A 22321-nucleotide genomic window follows, 5' to 3' on the forward strand; every position below is an offset into this window, starting at 1 on the left:
TTAAGAAATATATAAGTAACATCTTTTCATATCATTTAGAGATTTTGCTCAAGTCAATACTTTAATGACTTCTTCAGAGAAAGTTCATTGGTAAACTAAATATAAGCATACAGGACATAGTACTTCTTTCCCCAGAATCTTTATTGTTATTCATAACAGCACAGTGCCATGAGGTAGCTACCAGAGATGCTGCCTTTTAGGAAAAAAAAAATCTTTTCACTGTTGGGGAAAAAAAAAAAGTGTTATCTCCAACATGAAGCTCAGTTAGCTTTAAAGCAAATGAGGAAACACCTCATTTTAAAAAACAGTGTTACTTTCTTAGAACATTTAAGGTAATTTCTTTTGTATGAATCACAAGTAACCAAGACTTATCCATGTTTGTTTCTCCAACATGTAGCAGAGTTTCTCTCACATAAGAAATGCTAAATGATGTTTGTAAAATTAATGAACCTAATAGAAGCTAATTAGTCACGAAAGATTTTTAATTTTAGAACTAATTGACATATCTTTATGACCTTAAAGATAACTCCATATTTTTAGTTCAAAGAATAAAAAAAAAACCCGACTAGTTATTGTTACAGTCTTCCTATAAGTGGCATCTCAGGATTACCTACTAAAAATATGCCCAGTTCTATTTTCTTTCTTATCTTGCTAGAATAATTAGCCCCTGCTCTACTTTCCATTTGAAACACTGTTAAGAGTCAATACATATGTTCACAAAAATCTAGTCTTAGAATCATGTGACTGCAGGTGTCTGTGAAGAAATAATTTTTAAATCTCCCAAAGTAATTTTATGTACTTTATTTAACCATTTTTTTCCTAAGACAAAAACGGATTACCATTAAAAACTCTTAACTTCTTTAAGATTTTTACCTTTACAGTAGACTGGAAACATGATACTCTCTGAACTTGTCTGCCAGTATCAGAATCCCATACCTAAATTTATGTTAAGAAATAATTTCTAAGTAGAATTTTTAAAATCTTAATTATGAGATAACTTTTTCTAATTAGAATGAAATCACAAACATTAAACATTCAGTTAGAAGATCTTTAAATAAAACATAAAATATTTAATACTTATACTACCACAAAATTTAATTCATATAGTAAGTCATCAACTTAGCAGAGCAGGCTTACGATCTACAATAAGCTTGAGGTAAATTTTACTACCAAACTATTTGCCAATGCCAGCAGAATGAGTGGCCTGATACTGAATCTTTACATGCATTAAATACTGTAAATGTTTAAGGTTTATTCACTGAAACAGTCTGCCGTAATCTAATAAACATGAACATAAAGAATTTATACTAAAAAGTGTCACATCTGTTAATTGATATTTCCTAAAGGGTCCCTGCAGTATGCGTGGCATGATTTACTACTGTTATCCTGATTCAAAGAAGACACAGTATACTACTGTTACCTGTATACATATTTAAAATAATTATAATCACCTTGAAGTACTATTAGAGTATTTTAGGAATAGTTTAATAAAGAGAAAGTATTTTAAATTCTATATTTGTAGCTTATACTGAAAAAGAAAAAAAAAACAAAGGAAAATAATACTTGCCTCAATGCAGCAGTAGTATTAAAGCAGCTCTGGTTAACATATGAGCAAATTTTTGTCCTTGTTTATGTCATACTTTAATCACCAAGACACACGTGCTCATGTATGTGTGTATATGTGTGTGTGTGTGTAGGTATATATACATATATGTGTGTATATATACATACATATATGTATATATATGTATATAGTATATACACACCCACACCCATACACACACACACACACACACACACACACACACACACACACATACATCTATTGCCATTTAAACCTTTTCTTGGAAGTTTTCTCACCTATAGGCAATGTGTCTGGAAAACACTTCAGCTGAAGAATTTCTTTAAAGTGTGTTATTAAATAGTATGTCTTAGTACTATCAAAGCCTAAGAAATAGTGTCACTAATCCTTGAAACTGTTTAAACAGAACTTCAGATAATCATAAACATTTTAAAGTCAATCTGATACCTTAAAAATAAAAATGAAGGACTATAGTTATCTCTAGCACTTGGCTATGAGCTTCACAGATTCAATTCCTCATATAGATAGTATATGAGGATGAACTTGTTTATAGAAAATATTTTATGAAGACAGTGTCACAGTGTCCTATAGTGGTCCAGAGTTTGTTTCCCTAAATTGAAAAACAAAAATAAGATAATAAAAAAACTTTAAGCCCACTTTCTCCCATTTCCTCCATTTTACACAACTTGATATAACAGTAACTCTGGAAAGAACAGCTTTAGTCATGGGGTTTCCATCAATACAAGCCTTAACCTGCTATTTCTAGTCTAATACTTTTCAGATGCCTAATACTTTTAAGAAGTGTCTTATGAAGACTACAATAAAATCATTTTTGCTACATAAGGTAGATAGGCCCCTAGAGTCTAAAGACTGATAATGCATGTAGTTGTCCCTTGGGCCACTGTGGCTATTTCACTTTCTTCTAGATTTAAGGATATAATAACTGTTCGATCAGCAGAGGCTGTCAAGATGAGTTGATTTTTTTCTTCACAAGATTCCAAGGAAGGAAATGTAATAACAGCTGTTATCTTTTGAGTGTGTCCACTGAGTTCCAAAAGCTTTTCTCCTGTCTAAAATACAAAAAAAAAAGTTAATAGGTTCATCTTTCATAATTTAAATAATCTTAAATAACATTAAGAAGAGGGCTGGGGCTGTAACTCAGTGGTAGAGCACTTATATAGCATATGTGAGGCACGGGGTTCAATTCTCAGCACCACATATAAAGTTCATCAACAACTTTAAAAAAAAACAAACATAAAATACACATATATTTTGTTTAAAGTTACTTATTCAAGACATAATTTTAGGGTTGGGGATGTGGCTCAGTGGTAGAGTGCTTGCCTAGCACACACAAGGCCCCAGGTTCAATCCCCAGCACCACAAAAACAAAAAAATGAATCAATAAATATATCATAGTTAAAAAAAGACATAACTTGAGTTAAAACAATTGAATGGAATCTAAACAAGTGCTGAGAGAAAAGCAAAAAAATTTTGATAATTTTCTAATGAAAAATGCCAACTGTAGCAATATTTCATAGAGAATTTAAAGGAATATCCTTTTCTATGGTTTTAAGAATTGTGTAAATGAAGCAAATATAATAAGCAATTTAATCTGTATAAAAACAACAGAAAGTCATTATTATCCATGTATGTTATCTAACTCTATATAGTTATGAGTTGTGGAAGAAAATAACATGTGTGTATATGTGTATATGCACTGACTAACCACTTATAGTTAGTTTCCACTCCATTGAACACCAGCCTCTATCCCCACCCATTCAGTGTCTACCTCCATTAGTCTACCATTGATTTCCCAAGAAACAAACATACAAAAATAAAATTTAAATATAATATAAATTGCAAATCTTTCAAGGTTGCAGGATTTCATGAATGTGGTGAAAGTACAAGTGGACCTCTGTATCTACTAGTTCTGTATCCATGGATTCAACCAAATAAAAAATAGTTGGAGGACTCATTTACACACCAAAAAAATATTTTGTACTGAAAATATTTTTAAAAATTGTGTCTGTACTAAACATGTATAAATTTTTATTTCTTGTCCTTATTACTTAAATACAATGTAATGAGTATTTATATAGCATTTACATACAATCTAGAGATGATTTAAAGAACATGAGTTTAGTATAAGAATACATATTTTATATGTATGTATGTATATATATTCTAAACCATTTTATGAGGGACTTGAACATCAATAGATTTTTGGTATGGGAAAGGAGGGCTGGAACCAATCCCTCGTGGATATTGGGAAACTGTAATGTTAAATAGCAGGGCTTTTTTGTTGTTGTTGTTGTTTTTAAATAACTTATTTTATTTATTTATCTATCTATCTATTTATTTATTTTTATGTGGTGCTGAGATCAAACCCAGGGCCTCACATGTGCTAAGTGAGCGCTCTACTGCTGAGCCACAACCCCAGCCCAAAGAGTTGTTTTAATCATAGGCAAAGTCACTAAGAAAAACTAACACGGATCTGACAGACTAGATAACAACAAAATAAAGTAAGTGAAGAAAAATACTAAGAGAATAATTTGAGAAACAAAGGATCAGGAAGAGAAGCCTTGGGGAAACCTGGTGAAGCATTATATATTTTGAAAAAAAATATTCCTTTCATTCTATTAAAGTCAAACATGAGAAGAATGCTATATTATGCTATCATACAATACTGAAATAAAAACTGTGGCTCTCACAAAATCAATACTTGATTCATTCTGGAAGTCGGTGCATAGTTGATGATGATCTAAATTTTGTTCAACAAAATTAAAACTTTTTTATAATTGCCATTCTGACTGGAATGAGATGGAATCACAGTATAGTTTTAATTTGCAATTCTCTAATTGCTAGAGATATTGGACATTTTTTCATATACTTTTGACCATTGGTATTTCTTCTTCTGTGAAGTACCTATTCAGTTCTTTTGTTCACTTATTGATTATTTTTTGTTGTTGTTATTATTGTTGTTGCTGTTAAGTACTTTGAGTTCTTAGTATAACCTGGAAATTAGTGCTGTATCTGAGGTATAGGTGGTAAAGACACTCTCTCATTCCGTAGGCTCTCTGTTCAATGTTCTTGATTGTTTCCTTTGCAATAAATAAGTTTTTAGTTTGATACCATCCCATTTATTGGTTCTTGATTGTACTTCTTGTGTTTTAGTAGACTTGTTGAGGAAGTCATTTCCTAATGATGTAGGGCTGGGCCTACTTTTTCTTCTAGTAAGCGCAGGGTCTCTGGTCTAACTCCAGTCAGAATGGCAACTACCAAGAGTACAAGTAACAGTAAATGTTGATGAGGATGTGGGGAGAAAGTTTCTCTCATTTACTGAGAAAGGTGGGACTGCAAATTGGTGCAACCACTATGGAAAGTAGTATGGAGATTCCTTAGAAAACTTGGAATAGAACCACCATTTGACCCAATTATTCCATACTCGGTCTATACCCAAAGGATTTAAAATTAGCACACTTCAGTGACACAGCTACATCAATGCTTACAGCAGCTCAATTCATAATAGCCAAACTATAGAACCAACCAAGATGCCCTTCAACAGATGAATGGATAAAGAAAATTATACACACACACACACACACACACACACACACACACACACAACGGAATATTATCAGGCATTAAGAATGATTTTTATGGCATTTGCTGGTAAATGGGCAGAACTGGAGAATATGGTGCTAAGTCAAATAAGCCAATCCCCAAAACCAAAGGCCAAATGTTCTCTCTGATAATGTGGATGCTAACTCACAACAACTGTGCATAGGGAGGGGAAAAACAGAAGTCCATTGGATTGGACAAAAGGAAATGAAAGGAAGGGATGGGGAGGAGAATAAGAAGGACAATAGAATTAATCAGACATAACTTTCCTACCCTTGTATTTGAATATACAACCAGGGTAAGTCCATAACATGTAGAACCACAAGAATGGGATCCTAAATAGAATAAGTCATATTCCATGTATTATAATATGCCAAAATACATTCTACTGTCGTGTAAAACTAAAAAGGGCAAATAAAAAATAAATTAATTCTAAAAAAGGTTAAGACTTATTTTTGAAAAACAGTAATTATTTCTCATGAAAACTTGCCCTCTTTACTATGAAATACTGGTCCTGTTAAATGAAATTATCCAAGTAGGCCTTTTCAAATATTGATTAGTCTCAAATAACAATGTTATGCAAATATACCCCATTATAGTATTTATATTTTAATACACAACTATACTGTCATATATTTACTACATGATTCATATATAATCAATACAAACCTGGGCATTCCAAATGACTACAATTCCATCATCCCCAGCAGATGCAAATCTAGTTAGAGGAAAAAAAGTCAAGAAAAAAAATCACTAATGAAATTTAATTGCCAAATTAACTAGGAACTATCAGGTCTTATCAATGGTATTTTACTCACTAATATTAATGAAGAATAGGTTCTTTAAGCTAATTTAACAAATATCTGTAAAATACCTTCAAAGTTCGATGCCAAGTAGTAAGGATCCAAAGATTAAACCACATTTATAGGGCTACAAAAAATAACCTGTTAGAAATGTAAACATGAGGTTATACATAGATGACCTCTGAAGTCATTCCTTGCTTTATAAGTCTATAGGGTTTTGTTTGTTTGTTTAGTGCTGGGGATTGAACCCATGTAAAGTCTATGATTTTAATAAATTTCTGAATAATGAAATGAAACTAAGAAGAACAGCTTCACTGACAGGAGATAACAGTCCAGGCAGGGATAGAACAGAATCATGTCCTTAGTTTCATTATTTCTATTATTTTCTCTGTAAGGGTATTTTAACTCTATTACTTTGAGGCAAGAGTTTTCCTTTGCTTATCTTGGCTCTTGGTCTTTCTACAAAAGTTGTGTTCTTGGTTTGGAAAGCTTGAGGGGTTTTTTTTGTTGGCAGTTTTTAACAGAGATTCTTAAAATTCAAAGAGGTAAAAGAAAGTTGTCTCATGGCATGAAAAAAGAGTTGTGATAAACTCTGTTACAGATTATCTCTACTTTACCTCCCATTCTCTCTATATAAATATAAGAATAATAATCTACATTCTGTAGAGTAAAAGGCATCCTTAACACAAACAATTGTCAAGAAAATAATCTGTCAAACAGGATTATTCATCATAGAAACTATTGTAACAAGATCAAGAAACCAAGCATTAAACTAACATGCTGGTATTAAAAAAAAATCAAACTGTAAGCATGTCAATGTTATTAATTATGTAGAACACAAGTTTATAAATGAATTTTAACGACTCAGAATCAGTTCAAAGTTGTCCCCCAAATATCACTTTCAACCACTTGAATTCAGATTTGATTTTTTGAATAAGAGAAAGAAGTGGTAGTATAGACAGCTGTGGGATGCCACTCATGACTTATTTGAGTTTATCTGAGCATCTTCGTTTGACCTTGAGCCAGGGAGATTTAGGTTTGGCATTGCAAACTATTTTGTGACTCCTCCCACTCAATGGATTGCACAATTCATGTGACCTCTGTCTTTGCTCAGCTAGGGAGACTGCTCTCTGAAGTTGGCGTAACCTGTTGGAAACTCGAAAGACCACCTCCTACCTTATTTGACAAAAAACATTCCGTAGAAAACCTTTGATGCTTCCCCCATATAAATAAAGCAAGCATGGGCTCTCTTGCTCTCTTTCCAGTGTGGAAGCATGATCCCTAAAATGGAAGAGCCATCCCACCTCTGCTTTCTAAAATTATTTCCTGTGTCCTGTGGTTTCTTTGCCGTTTTCTCTTTCTTAGCTTTTATTTCACAGTCAGCCCACTTCACGGAAAGGAACCCCAAATTTCACTGCCTGCGGGGGATGTGGGCAAAAGACAGCCAGCTATGAACTGCATATACCTGGCCTCTTATAGTTCATAACCATTAACAAACAATATTCCAGCAACAACTATGACATTTATAAAATTTGTTGTATGTACTTCCCTGCAAGATGATTAATAGGTTTCGCAAATCTGGGTATGCCTAAAATGTCTCCATTTAAGTGAACATTGTTGGTTGGACACATATTATTAAGAGAAAAGTAGAGAACACAGAAATCACTTTATTCCTACAAGAGCTTCAATTCTTGTAGGAACTTATGTATCTCATGTTACCCCCCACATGAGACACATAAATTCTCATGATTTCAGTCATGTAACACCTTCTTTAACACTCCAAACTGTGCTTCAAATTGAAAATTCTCATACTGTTTTTAACTTTCCTTTCTAACTGTTGTCTTCACTGGTTCGGATAAGTTCCATACTCAATTCAAAACTCTACAATTAGATCTCCTACCGTTAGAGCTAAGAGGTTACCCTGGAAATAGATTTGTCAAACACAGTGAGATGGAGCCGATCAATAATTCTTTAATACAACACTATATTTTTAATGGCAAGGACCTTAAAGCTTTTCATTAAACTAGCTAGAAACCACACAAAGGGTTCATTTTAAATTCACGCTTCACATTCATATTTATTTCAAAATGTAAGAGATAAAAGATCTGATTAAAAAGAAAAATGATCACTTTAAGTTAAAAAAATAATTTCCTATGCTTAATGACATACATTTTCTGAATCCAAATACTAAACAGTGCCTTGAGTATCAAAAGTAGTCACTGGAAGTAAATCTTTAATAACTTACGTTTCTGAGCCTATTGATTTCTTTTTATTTGTATAGTAACGGCACGGAAGGCAGCACTCAGGTCTTGAGTTTTTTTGGTATAAAACATCAATTTCTATTGATTCTTTAAACTCTCATAATTGCTTTTCTCCCGTTTAGAAGGCTATAGGTTTAAAATACATACTTTTTTCTAACCCTGCTTTTTAACTTCTCATTATTGTTTTATCATGTTTGAATCTCACAATGAGAGATGGGTTCACAATGAAAGATAACAACCAAGAGTTTAGAAACGAATTACAGAGCACTCCACCTCAAATTTTAATTCAATCAATAGGGAACAAAAGTTAAATCTAAACAATGCTCAATAGTAATGCATGAAATCACAGCCAATTTTTTATTGTTCAGAGGTCAATTACCCAGTTGGCAGCTTACTCAGGCCTTTCAATTTTCACACACACACACACACACACACACACACACATTTTATATCCTCTCATGGTTGACTTTAAAATATATATATATTTTTTCTCTCCTCCATAGTTGCCTTTTTTTATTTTTTAGTCATTTCAGTATTTATTGATATTGCCTCCAAATACGAAACAAAAAGCTTTAAAATGCAAACCAGTATGACTTAGCTACATATTAGTATCTCTCATAAAAGAATTCATAAATGGTTAGGAGATCATTCATGGATTACAATTAACCCTCTTAAAATGAAGAATAACTAAAAACTGATGCACTATCTCAGACATGTACAACCAGATTCTAGTCAGCCAAGCACACTCCAAACATTTCCCTATCAAAAAAATGAAAATTCAACTCAATAATTCCTAGTAAGATATATTGTAACTGTTGAAAGAAAGTAATGAAATATAAAAAAATAAAAAATAAAATGTCAGTAAGGTTTAAGCTATTTAGTGAAAGGAAGAATGGTGACTGTATACATTGCCATAATATTTTATATACTGATATTTCAAAACAATACTCTAATGGAATCCAAAGACTTAAAGCCTCAATATAAGATTTTGAGAAAAATGTTTCTTTATTGTTTAGCACAAAATGTATTGATTGAAAAAAATAATGTATTCAGTGAAATTCTGCAATAGTTTTAGGGAAATTTAAGAAGAATAATATGTGACTCTTGCCTTGTACTATATTTCAACAAATCTAAAATATCAGTGTGTAAAACACTCTCTATAATTATGTATCAATAAGGAAAAAATGCTGCCAATTATACTGAAATATACCATCGATGAGATAACATGTCCAAATTTTAGAGATATTAAAAATTAAGAAACAATATGCTTTTTGGAACAAAACATAGTAATTACCATATTTATTAATCTTCATGACAATTTACAGTCTAACAAATTTCTGATTATCTCTGGTAGGTTTAAGGTGCTAAAGACATGCTTGTCAAATGAATAAAGGCATGAATAAGCAAATACTTAAGTGTTACAGAGCTCTGTAAAATAGAATCCTTAATGGCATTAATGTAACATCATTTTTTCCTTTATCATTATTAATGGGTCTATATATTATTACAACAAAAATAGAAATTAAAAACTTTTAAACCCAGAATCCCACCACACAAAAATAAAATCTTTTTATTTTTTCCATATTCCCATCTAATTCCTATGTATATCCTTTAAGTTTCATCTTGAAACCAAGTTTTTAAAAATACTCTGAGTCTGTACAAATCACACACACACACACACACACTTACGTGCATGAAAAACAAGTTTAACAAGGAGAGGCACAGTTTAACAAAGACCTATTGCAGACCTTCTACAATGTTCCATCTTCTCTTCTACTAATTATGAGAATTTATTGAGTCAATGAGTAAATGTATTGACTCATTCATTCAAGAAATACTAATTAAGCACTAATTGTATATATGTTATATTCTGAAAATAAGGACCAATAAGAAATGGTTCTTGCTCTATGAAAATTCAGTCTAACATTATCAGTGATACTACCAGATCTAGATCAAGAGTCTACTGAGAATTTTCACAATAATTTCAATTTTCAGAAATCATTTCCCTAAACTCCTTTTTGAACATCTTAGAGTACTCTTATCCTTGCCAATTGTGTGCTGAAAGTACAACAGAGTTTCACAAAGATTTGTATAAAATAAAATGGTTTCACAAATAAATTCTATGTCTATTACTTAAATGCTCATTTAATAGTTATTACTCATGTGAAGGCATTTCAATTAAGACAAAGGTCCTATAAATTCAAATATAATCTTAAAGGATATAATAAAAAGCATAGCACTTGGACATAAACTTTATTCTACTCAATACATGCATAACTATAAACTACTGGAAAAATCAAAATAGAACATGATTATGGCAGTCCCAGAGGTTAACTTTCTAACTAATCCCCCAGTACTAATGCGTTATTAAATTAAAATGTTATATTTTACAATAAAATAAAATGGAAAAAATGCTGTTATCAGAAAACAGACAAAACTGAAAAGTAACACAATTTCCATTTAAAAATTATTTTCATTTGTATGCTAGAATTACTTGAAGGAAATTACAAAAGTATGCAGCTAGAGACTTACAAGAAAAGTTGAAGAGAACTTTAAAGCATTTTCAGGAGTCATAGATATTGATGCCACTGATTCTTTCATTAGAATTACTTGAACTTAAAACTTTTTTCCATGATTAAGAAAATTTATTATGTGGGCTAGGGATGTAGATCAGTGGCAGCACATTTGCTTAGCATGTGCAAGGCCCTGGATTTGATCCCCAGCATTTCAAAAAAGAAAATGCATTATGTTAACACAAGTCTCATTCTCTGTCCCACTATGTAGGTAAGAGAATGAATTGGACTAGCCTCTTCTGAGAATTCTCTAAGGATCTGTCTGTGAATACAGAGAGAACATTGTGGTCTGTTCTTATTTTTGAGGCAAGCCTACATCCAAGTAGGAGGCTTCCAACTGTACAGCTGTACCCAGTGATTCAGTGAATGAGTCTACCTACCTCAGGGTGAGGCTTAGCAAACCCACTGTGATTGTTTATCAGAGTCAGGTCCTTTAATCTAACTTTTTATCAGTTACTTTTTTTTTTAGCTATTACTTTATTAAGCTGATGTTATGCCTAGCTGTGTGATTCCTGTTTCTGTTCCCAATCAATTCCGTCCTCAAAAAGAAACAGGTATTTCACCATTGAATACTTGGAACATTAGTATCAAAAATGTTTTATTTCATACTGAAACAAAATACCTTTTAAATCAGCAATTTAATTTCCTCTAAACCAAAAAAAGTTTTTAAACTTTTCTTTATGGAGAATTTAACATATACAAAAATGGAGAGACTATTTAACTGTACATTAAAAACAATAATATAATATCTATCTTATATGATGTAGTATAATTATAATAAAAATCTTCCATGTACTCACAACCTGTCTTTAATATCTATCAAATGATGGACAATACTGTTTCATTTGTCCCCCACCCAATGCCTCTTCAGCAGATTATTCTGAAGCACATCAGAGCCAATGTTATCTCATTTCATCAGTAAACATTTCAGGGTACAAACACTCATAAAGACTCTTCTTTTTTAATATTTTTTTTTTTAGTTGTAGATGGACACAATACCTTGATTTTATTTATTTATTTTTAGATGGTGCTGAGGACCAAAACCAGTGCCTCACAAATGCCAGATGAGCATGCTACAGCTAAGCCACAAACCCAACCCCATAAAGACTCTTATATCACCTTTAAAGTTAACATTTACTTCATTAATGTTACCACCCAGTGATGAAATTTTCCTGATTGTTTCATAATTTTTAAAACAGCTTATTAGAAATAGGATTCAAATAAAGTCTATATATTGCAATTAGTTGATGTATTTCTATAGTCTTTTTTATTTTTATTGACAGTTTCCATATATATTTTCCTTGCAATTTATTTATTGGAAAAAGGTTATCTGTCACGTAGAGTTCTTATAGTCTGTTCCTGGTCTGTTCTGAATTCTTGTGCTGGTTAGTTTCCCCATTTAGTGTCATTTAACATACACCTCTGTCCCGCCTTGTGTTTTTAGTAGACTGATAGTTTGACCTAAAAACTTAATCAGACTCAAATTTGACTTTTTGGTAAAACCATATAATTGGCAGTTTATAAACTCCTTCAGGAATTGTAATTGCTGTCAGTCTTTGTATTTGTTTGTGATATTAATATCCATCAAAATCATTACCTAAATTTGTTATTTCATATCAAATGATTAAGAGTATGCAATCTCCAAATACACCATTCTAATATAAGAATTATTTTCAGCAAAAGGCAGCTGAGAAAAAGACATAGACTGTGCTCTCTACCCTCCCCATATTCATGGAAAACAGAACAAAAATCACTCTTGTGAACATGCTTCTCTCCCACCTCATTTCCCATAGCAGCAAGGGCATACCAACCTCATCACTGGAGATGAGATGGCACCGAGAAAAAGTCTGCACAAACAAACCTTACTAACTGGCCCTTATCTACTATTAGTTTTCCCCATATATTTGCCTTCTCACAATTTGCCACTGCAAGACACTCAAAAGACCCTTCCTTCATGTTATTACTTCTCCATAAATTGATTGCTCTCCTGTTAAGGTGCTATCTAAGACCACGTTTTAAGTACACCTTTGCATTAAAGGAGAATTTAACATACACAAAAATTCTCAAAATAAAAAGTTTGGAGATATAGCTCAGTGGCAAAGCACCCTGGGTTCATTCCCCAGTACCAAAAAGGAAAAAAAAAATTAAGTAGCACTACTCACACCTATAGAAGTATAGCAGACCTAAAGATGTACCTTCTAGATTCCCTTTCAAGACAGGAATAGCTGCCCAACTGTGAAGAATACAGTTATCTGACTGCCTCCAGCTGTTGACTTCAAGATCCATTTCAGCTTTTAAGTCAAAAATCATACTAGCTCACTGGGGTTCCAGGCAATGGGAGTTAAGCAAGATGATAGAAGCCAGGGGCACATTCTTCCTAGAGGATTCTCAGCAAAGGTACAAAGGCCTAGTTACTTCCATACATACAAGAACTTCATTCAGGGGTAATCCTTCCTCCATTGTGGACTGTCAGAGACTGTGACATCTGCATCAGAGTCTGACATAGCTCCCCCATCCCCATCCTGCCTCCTTCCTTCTTTCACTGCCACTTCTCTCTAATAGACCTTTTGCATACTTAATTCCATTTTAGTGTCTGCTTCCTAGGAATTAGAAGAATCTACGTTATCTTGACTACTGATCTCTATTCTCTAAAGGTTAGCATAGGAGAAAGAATATTCTTCAGAATATCTTCTTGCTGGGGCTGGGGCTCAGTGGTAGAGCGCCTGCCTCACACATGTGAGGCACTGATTTGGATCCTCAGCACCACATAAAAAATAAATAAAGATATTATATCCATCTACGACTAAAAAAAAAAAGACGAAGCACACTGTTTTCAATGGATTATCAAACTATACTGTGTTGACTGTCTTGTGAATGTACAGCTCCACCAGCCACCCTAGAGGCATGTTTGTTCTCCAGTCTGGCACTTCATGGGTCATCTGATTCTTTTCCAGTCATGATCACCATCCTACATAACCTTGTATGTTTCCTGGAGGAGCAAGGAATGGTCAAATAAGCAACAGAGAAAACTATTCTTAAAATGTGTTATGAACTCAGTTTAGTTTAATGTGTCAAATGCTAGAGTATTACATGCAATTTTAGCACAGTCCATTTTTTGGAAGACTCTTGCTGAGGCTTAGCCTTCTTTAGTGATCTCCCAATCAATATGACCCTCACTTCATGTTCAAAAAATACTAAAGAAGAAAAGAAAAGGCAGCTGTCTGTTAGGTTATACAGGATTTATTTGGTATCTTCAAAAACCAATCTGAGAAAATTTTCCACTCACTGATTTTAGCTGAGCCACCGAGAAAACAAGAAAATCCTTCTGCAAAATTTTCAATAAAATGATATTATCTAAAGACCTGAAGCGTGAAACCTGGATTACAACTGCTGACCAAAAAAAAAAAAAACAAAAAAAACCAGAATATAATGCCTACAAAACTAAATGAAAATATAAAAAGTATAATGACATAAACTTTATTTTAAAACAAGAAATGTAGTTCTATAATTTTTTTATATTTTTAGTATTAGATGAACACAGTACTTTATTTTTGTAGTTATTTTTATGTGGTGCTGAGGATAAAACCCAGTGTCTCAGCTCTACCACTAAGCTACAGACCCAGCCCTGGTTCTATGATTTGATAATGTATTAATAATGTACATGTACAATAGTAAAGATAATTCAAAACTATCTAAACATTCCATCAACATGCAAAATTATGTGTTAATTTAAAAATTTAAGAGTGGAAAACATCAAGCTTTTAATTCTCTTCATAATAAATATTTAGTATATATAGATTTTCTTATGTCTGTCTTGTATCTTATGTGCAAGAATGACTCTTTTAGTTCTTTTTTTTTTTACTATAAAATTAAATTTTTTTAAAGCAAAACATGGAGTGAAAGTTCTATAGGTCTGCAACTGAAATATTTCACAACTAGTTATATATAAATTTGATACAGTAATGACATGTAAAATTAATTAAACATTGTTCATGAAATCATATCATCACTGTAATGCAAAAGCCAAAAGGCTTTTTCATCTATTGTAGACATTTAAATTCAATGCAGTGGATAGCAAACATGGCCATAAATTATTTCCTCTTCCTATATCCACCATTTACAGTAGGACTTAGTTGCTCCTCCCATCAAAAGGAGAATTTATTTACCTACTCAGTGAATTTAAGTCAACTTCAGACTTCCTTCAGCCAATGAAATGGCAGCAAGCAGACATGAAAAGTGTCTTACTTGAGGGATTGCCTTCCTGCTGGCATTAGAACTCCATGAACACTGGATGAACAAGGACATGATGACAGAAGGCAGTCCCCCAGCTGGGACCACTGTAAACCAGCCAGCCCCAGCCAATCTACCAGCTGACCATGGATAGGCAAGTAAACCTGGCCAAGATCAGCTAATTCTAGTACAGATGAAGAGACTTACCCAGCCAAGCCTGACCCAAACTGCCATCCTGCAGAATAATTAGCTAAATAGCTGATGGTTGTTTTGTTTTAAACCAGTGTGATATCCCAAGACAATTGGTAATTGATATACTCATCTATAGTTTTTAATTTATAGAATATTTACTATATCAGTGAATAACTGATTATATATGAGCTCTACTATGGAGTAAATATAATCAAGTATCTGTCAGTCTTTGTTCAATGATATTATTTTACAAGGTGGCCTTTCCTAAAACTTATTCTTCTAACTATGCAATAAGAATAGCAAGAGGGCACTTCACAGAGGACAGCCAGCCATGAACATGGTATCTTAACAATCTATATAAAATTTAAATATCATATACATTTATTACTGAACATATACATTTATTTAACTCTCCAAGACAAGATGATTTTAGGATTTCTTATGGCCTAAATATTATTGATTTTAAGAAATTATCTGGATGTTTTTCTAACTTAACAACTTATTAGGATAAAATATGGTATAAGAAAACTTTAGGTACCCTAAATGCTACCTTTGCAGAGATGTTTAGTTTCCTGCATAAATGACCATTCAAATAAATAAACAAAATGTCTCTAAAGATATTTTTTAAATGAATATTACCAAAAAAAAAAATGCCTGAAAGTTGTCATACTATGTTTAACAGACTGTGATTTGGTTTGCTTGCATCACAAAAAGAAAACAGTGTTGACAGGCTAATAGTAAATACGAGATAAACCTTTTCAAGCAAAAGTTGGGAAACAAAGTGTATAATAATTTCATTGGCCTCTGGTTCCTATAAGAGAGCCTCTAAACCCTTGGAAATGTCCTAAATGATAGGAGTTTCTTCATTATTCAGGAATGGTGTCTTGCACTACATCTTAGTTTGTGCTATCAGGATGATTTACTGTGGGCTCTTAGATAATTTGAGAATAGGGACTGGCCACACTGGAAAGATAAACCTTGAGTTTGGAAAGTTTGGGTTTTGTGCTTCTGCCACAGGATATCAGACTGACTTTTCAACCTCTAGTGGGGGTCTAAAATGGGAGAGGAATCTGAGATTGAGTTCAAATCATGGAGTCAGTGATTCCCACAATCATGTCTATGCAATGATGCCTCAATAAAAAACTCTAGGCACTCACAGCTCAGGCAAGTTCCAGAAGGGCAACAGATGCTGAGGACATTGAGACTTTGCATTTGGGATGCTCCTAGGCCTCGCCCTATACATTTCTTCATTTGGCTGGGCCTGATTTGTACCCTTTATAACAAAAGTATAATCATAAGCATAGGGCTTTTCTGAGTTCAGTTCCAGCTACAGCCCCAGCCCTCCACTATCATCTTTAATTCTTTAATTTTTTTGTTTGCCTTTGCTGCTTTTTTTTTTTTTGATTTCACAAGTGACTACTATTGTAATTATTTCTAATTCTGACTTAAAATTTCTGCTATCTATTGACCTTATCTTCTTTCTGGTATTTATTTATTTATTTAATGTCATTTGTATTTAATTACTTTGACTATGAGCTGTGCAGTTCTGGTTGTATGTGGAGTTAGGTCAGATCCCACAGGTAAAGGGCATAGTCCTCTATAATATTTCACTCACCTTAGTCACTAGCCATGATCTGGGCTCCCAGGCCACCCACACTTCTGATCAGCTGTCTACAAGTTCCTACTGTCCCTAATCCTCAAGTAGCGAAACTTAAGGATCATCTTAATGTGCAGTTGTGAAACTTGAGGATCACCTTAACGTGCAGTTGTAATTCCAATCCAAATTTTAAAGTCATTCACTTCTTATAAACTAACATAAATATTTCTGATAACTCTAAAAAACAAAACAAATATAACCTCCAGATGTGACAAGCTGATATTGGGCAAAAAAGACTTTAGATACATAATTCCCCCAAGATGCAGAGCTCAATTTCAATTTCTACTGTTACATTTTTTTAAATTGTTTGCATTTCTCCAATTACTAGATGGAGTTTTGAAATTTTAGAAAAGGTGGTTAATAGTTGTTATTGTTGTTTTTAATATAAACTGTCCTTAAAACTCCTTCTAAAGAAAAACAGTTTCAATTAGACAACTGGAGTCTCTTACCTGTAGTCATCTAACTGTACCAGAAATCGTACAATATCATGATGAGCTTTCAGTACAAGCAGCTCAGTGTAGGGGTTCTGAGTTTGTTCTTCACCTATTGTCTGTAATGGAGATTTCTTATAATGGGGAAAAAAAAAAGGCAAAAACAAAAGAGAAAGAGATAAAATGATTTATAACTGCATGTTATATACTTAAGAATACAAGATTTTTAAAGCCATAAAAATTATGTTCTAATATCAAGTATAAATTCTCCTATTATCAATTTCACATAAAACATTTTTCTTACCACAAATTAATAAATTTTATTATTTTCAAGTCACAAATTTACAAATTTATTTTATGTATATTAAATCTTAATAAACATGACTTTAAAACTAATGGGCCAATCCAACTCAAATATTTTAGAATGAGTGTTTCTCAGTTAAAACTTGTCAGAAGTAAAACTGCAGATCAAGAGTAAAATGTAGACTGAAATATCCCATTGCAAGCACTCAACACATTTGCTAATGAATAAAGGAAGGAATGAAATCATTCATGAAGGAATGAAATCATTCATATTCATGAATTCAACTCAATATTGATAAAAGATAATTGATAATATTTACAGACTACTATGTGATAGGTCATATGTCAGACACTCTGCTAAGCACATGTGCATGTAACAATAATTCTTTAAGAGCAGTCTCAATGCCATTTCTGGAGTCAAATTCAGTACTAGTTCATGATAAAATCCTGTTTTTAACTTCTAAATCAAAGTTAGACAAACCTGACACTACTGACACTTTGAACCAGATTATCCTTTGTTGCTTAGGGCTATCCTGTTCATTTTAGGATACTGAGCATGAGCATCCCTGTCCCTGGTTTCTACATTTAAATGCCAACACGAAACAACCTACACTCCACATCCATTTTCTTCCCTTACTCCCTAAGCTGTGACCATCAGAAATGTCTCCAGACATTGCCATACATACCCTGGAGGGAAAAATCACCCTAAGATTGAGACCCATTGCTTAATCTGGAAGCCTGGATACAAAGTTCTCACATAAAATTAGGTAAAATTATTAGGTTCTGATAATGTACAAATTCAAAGCAGTTACACAACTAAAGTAATTTTACAGGTAGAAATGTACAAATTAACATGTATCAATGTTTTCTAAAAAAAATCTTCAAAATGGCAATTTTCTCCAATTGTTATCCAGTGTTTATCCTGTCTTCCTTTTAGCAAATGTTCAAATGAGAAAAAATAAAAATGGTATAAAATGCTTCTCCCAAATGAAAACTTAGCAGGAATGGCAAGATTGTTTAATCAAATTATATGACTAATCAAGTAAATATCAAATTAATATATATATATCATATATGGTTCAATCATCCACAATTCTTCTATAACCTGAAAGACTTCAGACTTCTGAAGAAATGTTTTCTTAAAAAAAAAAAGGCAGTAAACCTCAACTGCAAAGACATGAGGAAGTTAAAACGGAGAAGTTAGGTCGCTTACTCAGCAACAACCAATTTTTTACTTTAGATAAATATTTCCTATGAGAAATAAAATGGAATTAAACAGAAATTCTGTTCTCGTGTGGCATATGAAATATTCCAGATCTCAATATTTTTAAGGCAGCAAAATTATTCCACTTGCATTTCAAATGTAAATGTCATTACATGATGTGGTCTATTCAATTATCCAAGCCCGTGAAGAAAGTGTGACTATGGAACCAAAAACAGATGTTAAATTAGGAAATCACATTCTTGATTTGGAAGCAGACTATTAATTGTTTTACATGGCATCCTTTAATTGGTTCTTGGGTAACCAAATCGATTTTATATCCTCTCAGAAAATGTGAGTTGACGTCGGGAAGAGGTTCCAACTCAAATACACCAAATACAGGGCGGGGCGTTCCAGTCGCCCCTGGTCCGTCTCCAGTTCAGGCTGATACCTTTTACACTGAAATGAGACGGGTGGAAGCAGCCAGACCTGAGCAGTAGGTCCCACGAGAACCGACCACCAGCTGACTCCCCAAGCCAGTCCTTAGTGACTTCGGCTACCTCTCAGGATCGCAGAGGGGCACCGCTGGCCGAGAGGCCCTGCCTGCCGCCCCGCGCCCGCGCCCCGCGGCCTCCGCAGCGTCACGCGCACGCACGCAGGCCCCGCCCCGCCCCGGCCAGCCCGCCGGGACCGGGAACCCGAGCCACCGCTCGGCTAGTGTGGCCTCTCGGACGTAGGGAAGGTCGCCCGGGGTTTACCTCGGCCAGTCCCTGAGGTTCGCGGCCTCCCCCGATCAGCCATCGCAACATCCGGCCAGCAGCGGCGTCTCGCCGGGTCCAGGCCCCAGTTAGCCCGAAAACCACCCAGACAGTGACGCAAAGGAAACACTAGTATTTGCCGCCCGAGATTAGCCTGCGGGCGTAGGAGTGCAGAGCCGAGAGCACAGAAGGCGTAGGAATTTTGTTCCTAAAGTGCTCCTGTACCTGACCACGGAGGATTAGTTTGGGGAGCCGCCGCCAAAGCCTAGGATTTCGGCGGCAGAGGTCCCAAGTGAGCACGCGCTAGGGCGCCGCCCGTCGGCTCCGGAGCTTGGGTAGCTCCAGCGTCCCCTGGTGGACGTGAGCGGCGCAGACACTAGAGAGCCCAGTGAGGCAGCAGGATAGAGGGAATAGTGCCTTCCCAGTTAGGCTTTTGTATTCTTCGTTTGGTTGAGGGACCAGGAGACATCCCCGGTTTCACAAGAGCTGGCTGGAGAAGGTGTACTGTAATAGGCTTCTGCATCTGCACGAATCTGGTGGCACGTGTGTACACCAGAATAAATCTGACCCACATTTGTCATGTGTTAGAGCACAGGTGCTGTACCAAGGCTTTACATGGATCTTCATAATAACCCTGTAGTTCCAATTTTATAGATCAAGAAATGGAAACTCTGAAAGACTAGATAATTTGTCTAAAGATAACAGGACGTAGCTGAAGTGAAACTGGAACCTCATCTCCAAGCTCTAGAAACAGTTCCTGATTATATGCTTCTTCATTATATGCTAAACTAACACAGAATCTTTCTAAAACTAGAATTGATTTTATTGTCTTTCTTTCCTTTTTTCTTTCTCTTTTTCTTACTTTCTGTGCTAAGTATCATACCCAGGACTTCACTCATACTAGGAAACCACTCACCACTGAGCAATATCCCCAACCCCAAATACTTTGACACTAAATTTTCTTAGGCAGCCAAAGGGCAGTGGTTCTCCCCCATGACTAGCATATCAGAATTACCTGGTTTGCTTTTGGAAAATGTAGGTTGCTGGCTTCCACCCCAGACTTACAAAAACAATCCCTATGGCTGGAGTATCATGGTTTGGTGAATGAATGTTCATTAGATGATTTTGTTAGTAACAAGATTTGAGAAAACTGATCCAGGGCCTACTTATACATCTAATATATTTTTAAAACTTCATGTGTGTCTACGTATTTGTTAGATTCAAATAAGGTTCCTAGCAGTAAGTTCCTATAAAGAATCTAAGCAAATGTTTCATCCAGTGCATTAGTACAACAAATATATGTTGGGCACAGGTGTACTACAGATGCAAAAAATAATCACTAGGATTCTCTGGGAACAAGGCAAAAGGTCCTATACACTCATAAGAGAGGCCCATTCAGTCTAATTTAAGGTGTGTTAGTTGTAGGTTACTACATAAATTGACAGTTCCTGTAGGACTGGGATCTCTTATGATTCACCTTTGTATTCCCTGGGAACACTTCAAAGAATCAGGAGAAGGTTGTCTTCTGTGTGCTAATCCAAAATTGCAATACGCATGCAAATGAAGATAGATCAAAGAGAGACTAGCCCCTAGAAAAATAAGTCTTACTTTTACAGAAATACCAGGAATTCCTTTCTGGAAGAAATATCTTCAAGCAAAGCAACATGGTTGCCCAGATGACCTAAATTTTATCCTCAATTTTCACATTTTGTAGGGGTTTATCCACTATCATGATACTCAGAGCTAAGGAACAGTCTTCTGACCTTAAAACACTAGTCCAGGGATAAACACTTCCTCCCTTGTTTCAGCTAAGAATGTTATGAAAGATTATACTACAGTGAGCTGGGCACAGTGGTGCATGACAATAATCCCAGATACTTGTAGGGGCTAAGGCAGGAGGATCACATTTCGAGGCCAGCCTTGACAACTTAGACACTGTCTCAAAGTAAACAAATAAAAAAGGAGTGGGGATGTAGCTCAGTGAGTATCCCTGTGTTCAATCTCCAGTACCAAAAAATAAATAAGATTATACTAGAGTGATGTCAAGGAAGTTAGGAAAGTAAGAAGTTCCAGGAACTCATTTCTCTAACTAAGGAACAATTATACTGGCATAAACTGTGTGAAGAAATAATTTTGGAACACCAGAATCTATTGAAGCTTTATATTTTCCAGGATAAATCTTGACTGGCACAGAGGCTGGCCAACCCTCATCAACTGAAGAAACTTTCAGGGAATTTAAATTGGTGACTTTTTCCTCCCCCTGCCTGTTTTTCCCTTTTTGGAACCAGACATTTAAAGATTAGGACATGTAAAAGCAACCTTGTACATGAGGATTTCTGGAAAAAAGTTACTTCACATACCCAGGGGAAAATATAGATTCAGAAAAGACCCAAGAAGACCTTGAGCTTTCACCTCAGGCTAATCTCTGGCACAGGGACAAATTTAAACAATCAAAAAGTAGTTACCACATTGTAAGATTCAAATGTCCACAAAAGTAGAGAGTGAAAAAGAGTTAGAAAAAGAAGAAGTAAAAAGCACAAGACATACAAAGAAATGGGAAACTATGGTGTACTGAAAGAGCAAACTCAGTCAACAGAAACCATCTTTGAAGAAGCCTATACCATTAGACTTACTAGACAAAGACTTTAAAATGGTTCATGGGCAAAATAAGAATATGAATAAATAAAACAAAATTATAAAAAAGAAAGG

At 34.4% G+C, this 22321-nt stretch overlaps 1 protein-coding gene across 1 annotated transcript in view; it reads right to left on the reverse strand.

Moving 5' to 3' along the window:
* Wdr41 (WD repeat domain 41) overlaps window positions 1–19945 on the reverse strand; it is a 41826-nt gene extending 21881 nt beyond the window's left edge. The window contains exons 1-5 of the mRNA XM_013360179.4: window positions 19613–19945; window positions 17369–17484; window positions 5873–5921; window positions 2521–2652; window positions 874–936 (exon numbers count right to left, since the gene is read on the reverse strand). Coding sequence (XP_013215633.1) covers window positions 874–936; window positions 2521–2652; window positions 5873–5921; window positions 17369–17484; window positions 19613–19663 — 411 coding nt within the window. The 5' untranslated portion in view covers window positions 19664–19945. The remainder of the gene's footprint in view (window positions 1–873; window positions 937–2520; window positions 2653–5872; window positions 5922–17368; window positions 17485–19612) is intronic.
* Between the last annotated feature and the right edge of the window lie 2376 nt (window positions 19946–22321).

Source organism: Ictidomys tridecemlineatus, chromosome 1 (assembly GCF_052094955.1).
Source record: "Ictidomys tridecemlineatus isolate mIctTri1 chromosome 1, mIctTri1.hap1, whole genome shotgun sequence".
NCBI lineage: Eukaryota > Metazoa > Chordata > Mammalia > Rodentia > Sciuridae > Ictidomys > Ictidomys tridecemlineatus.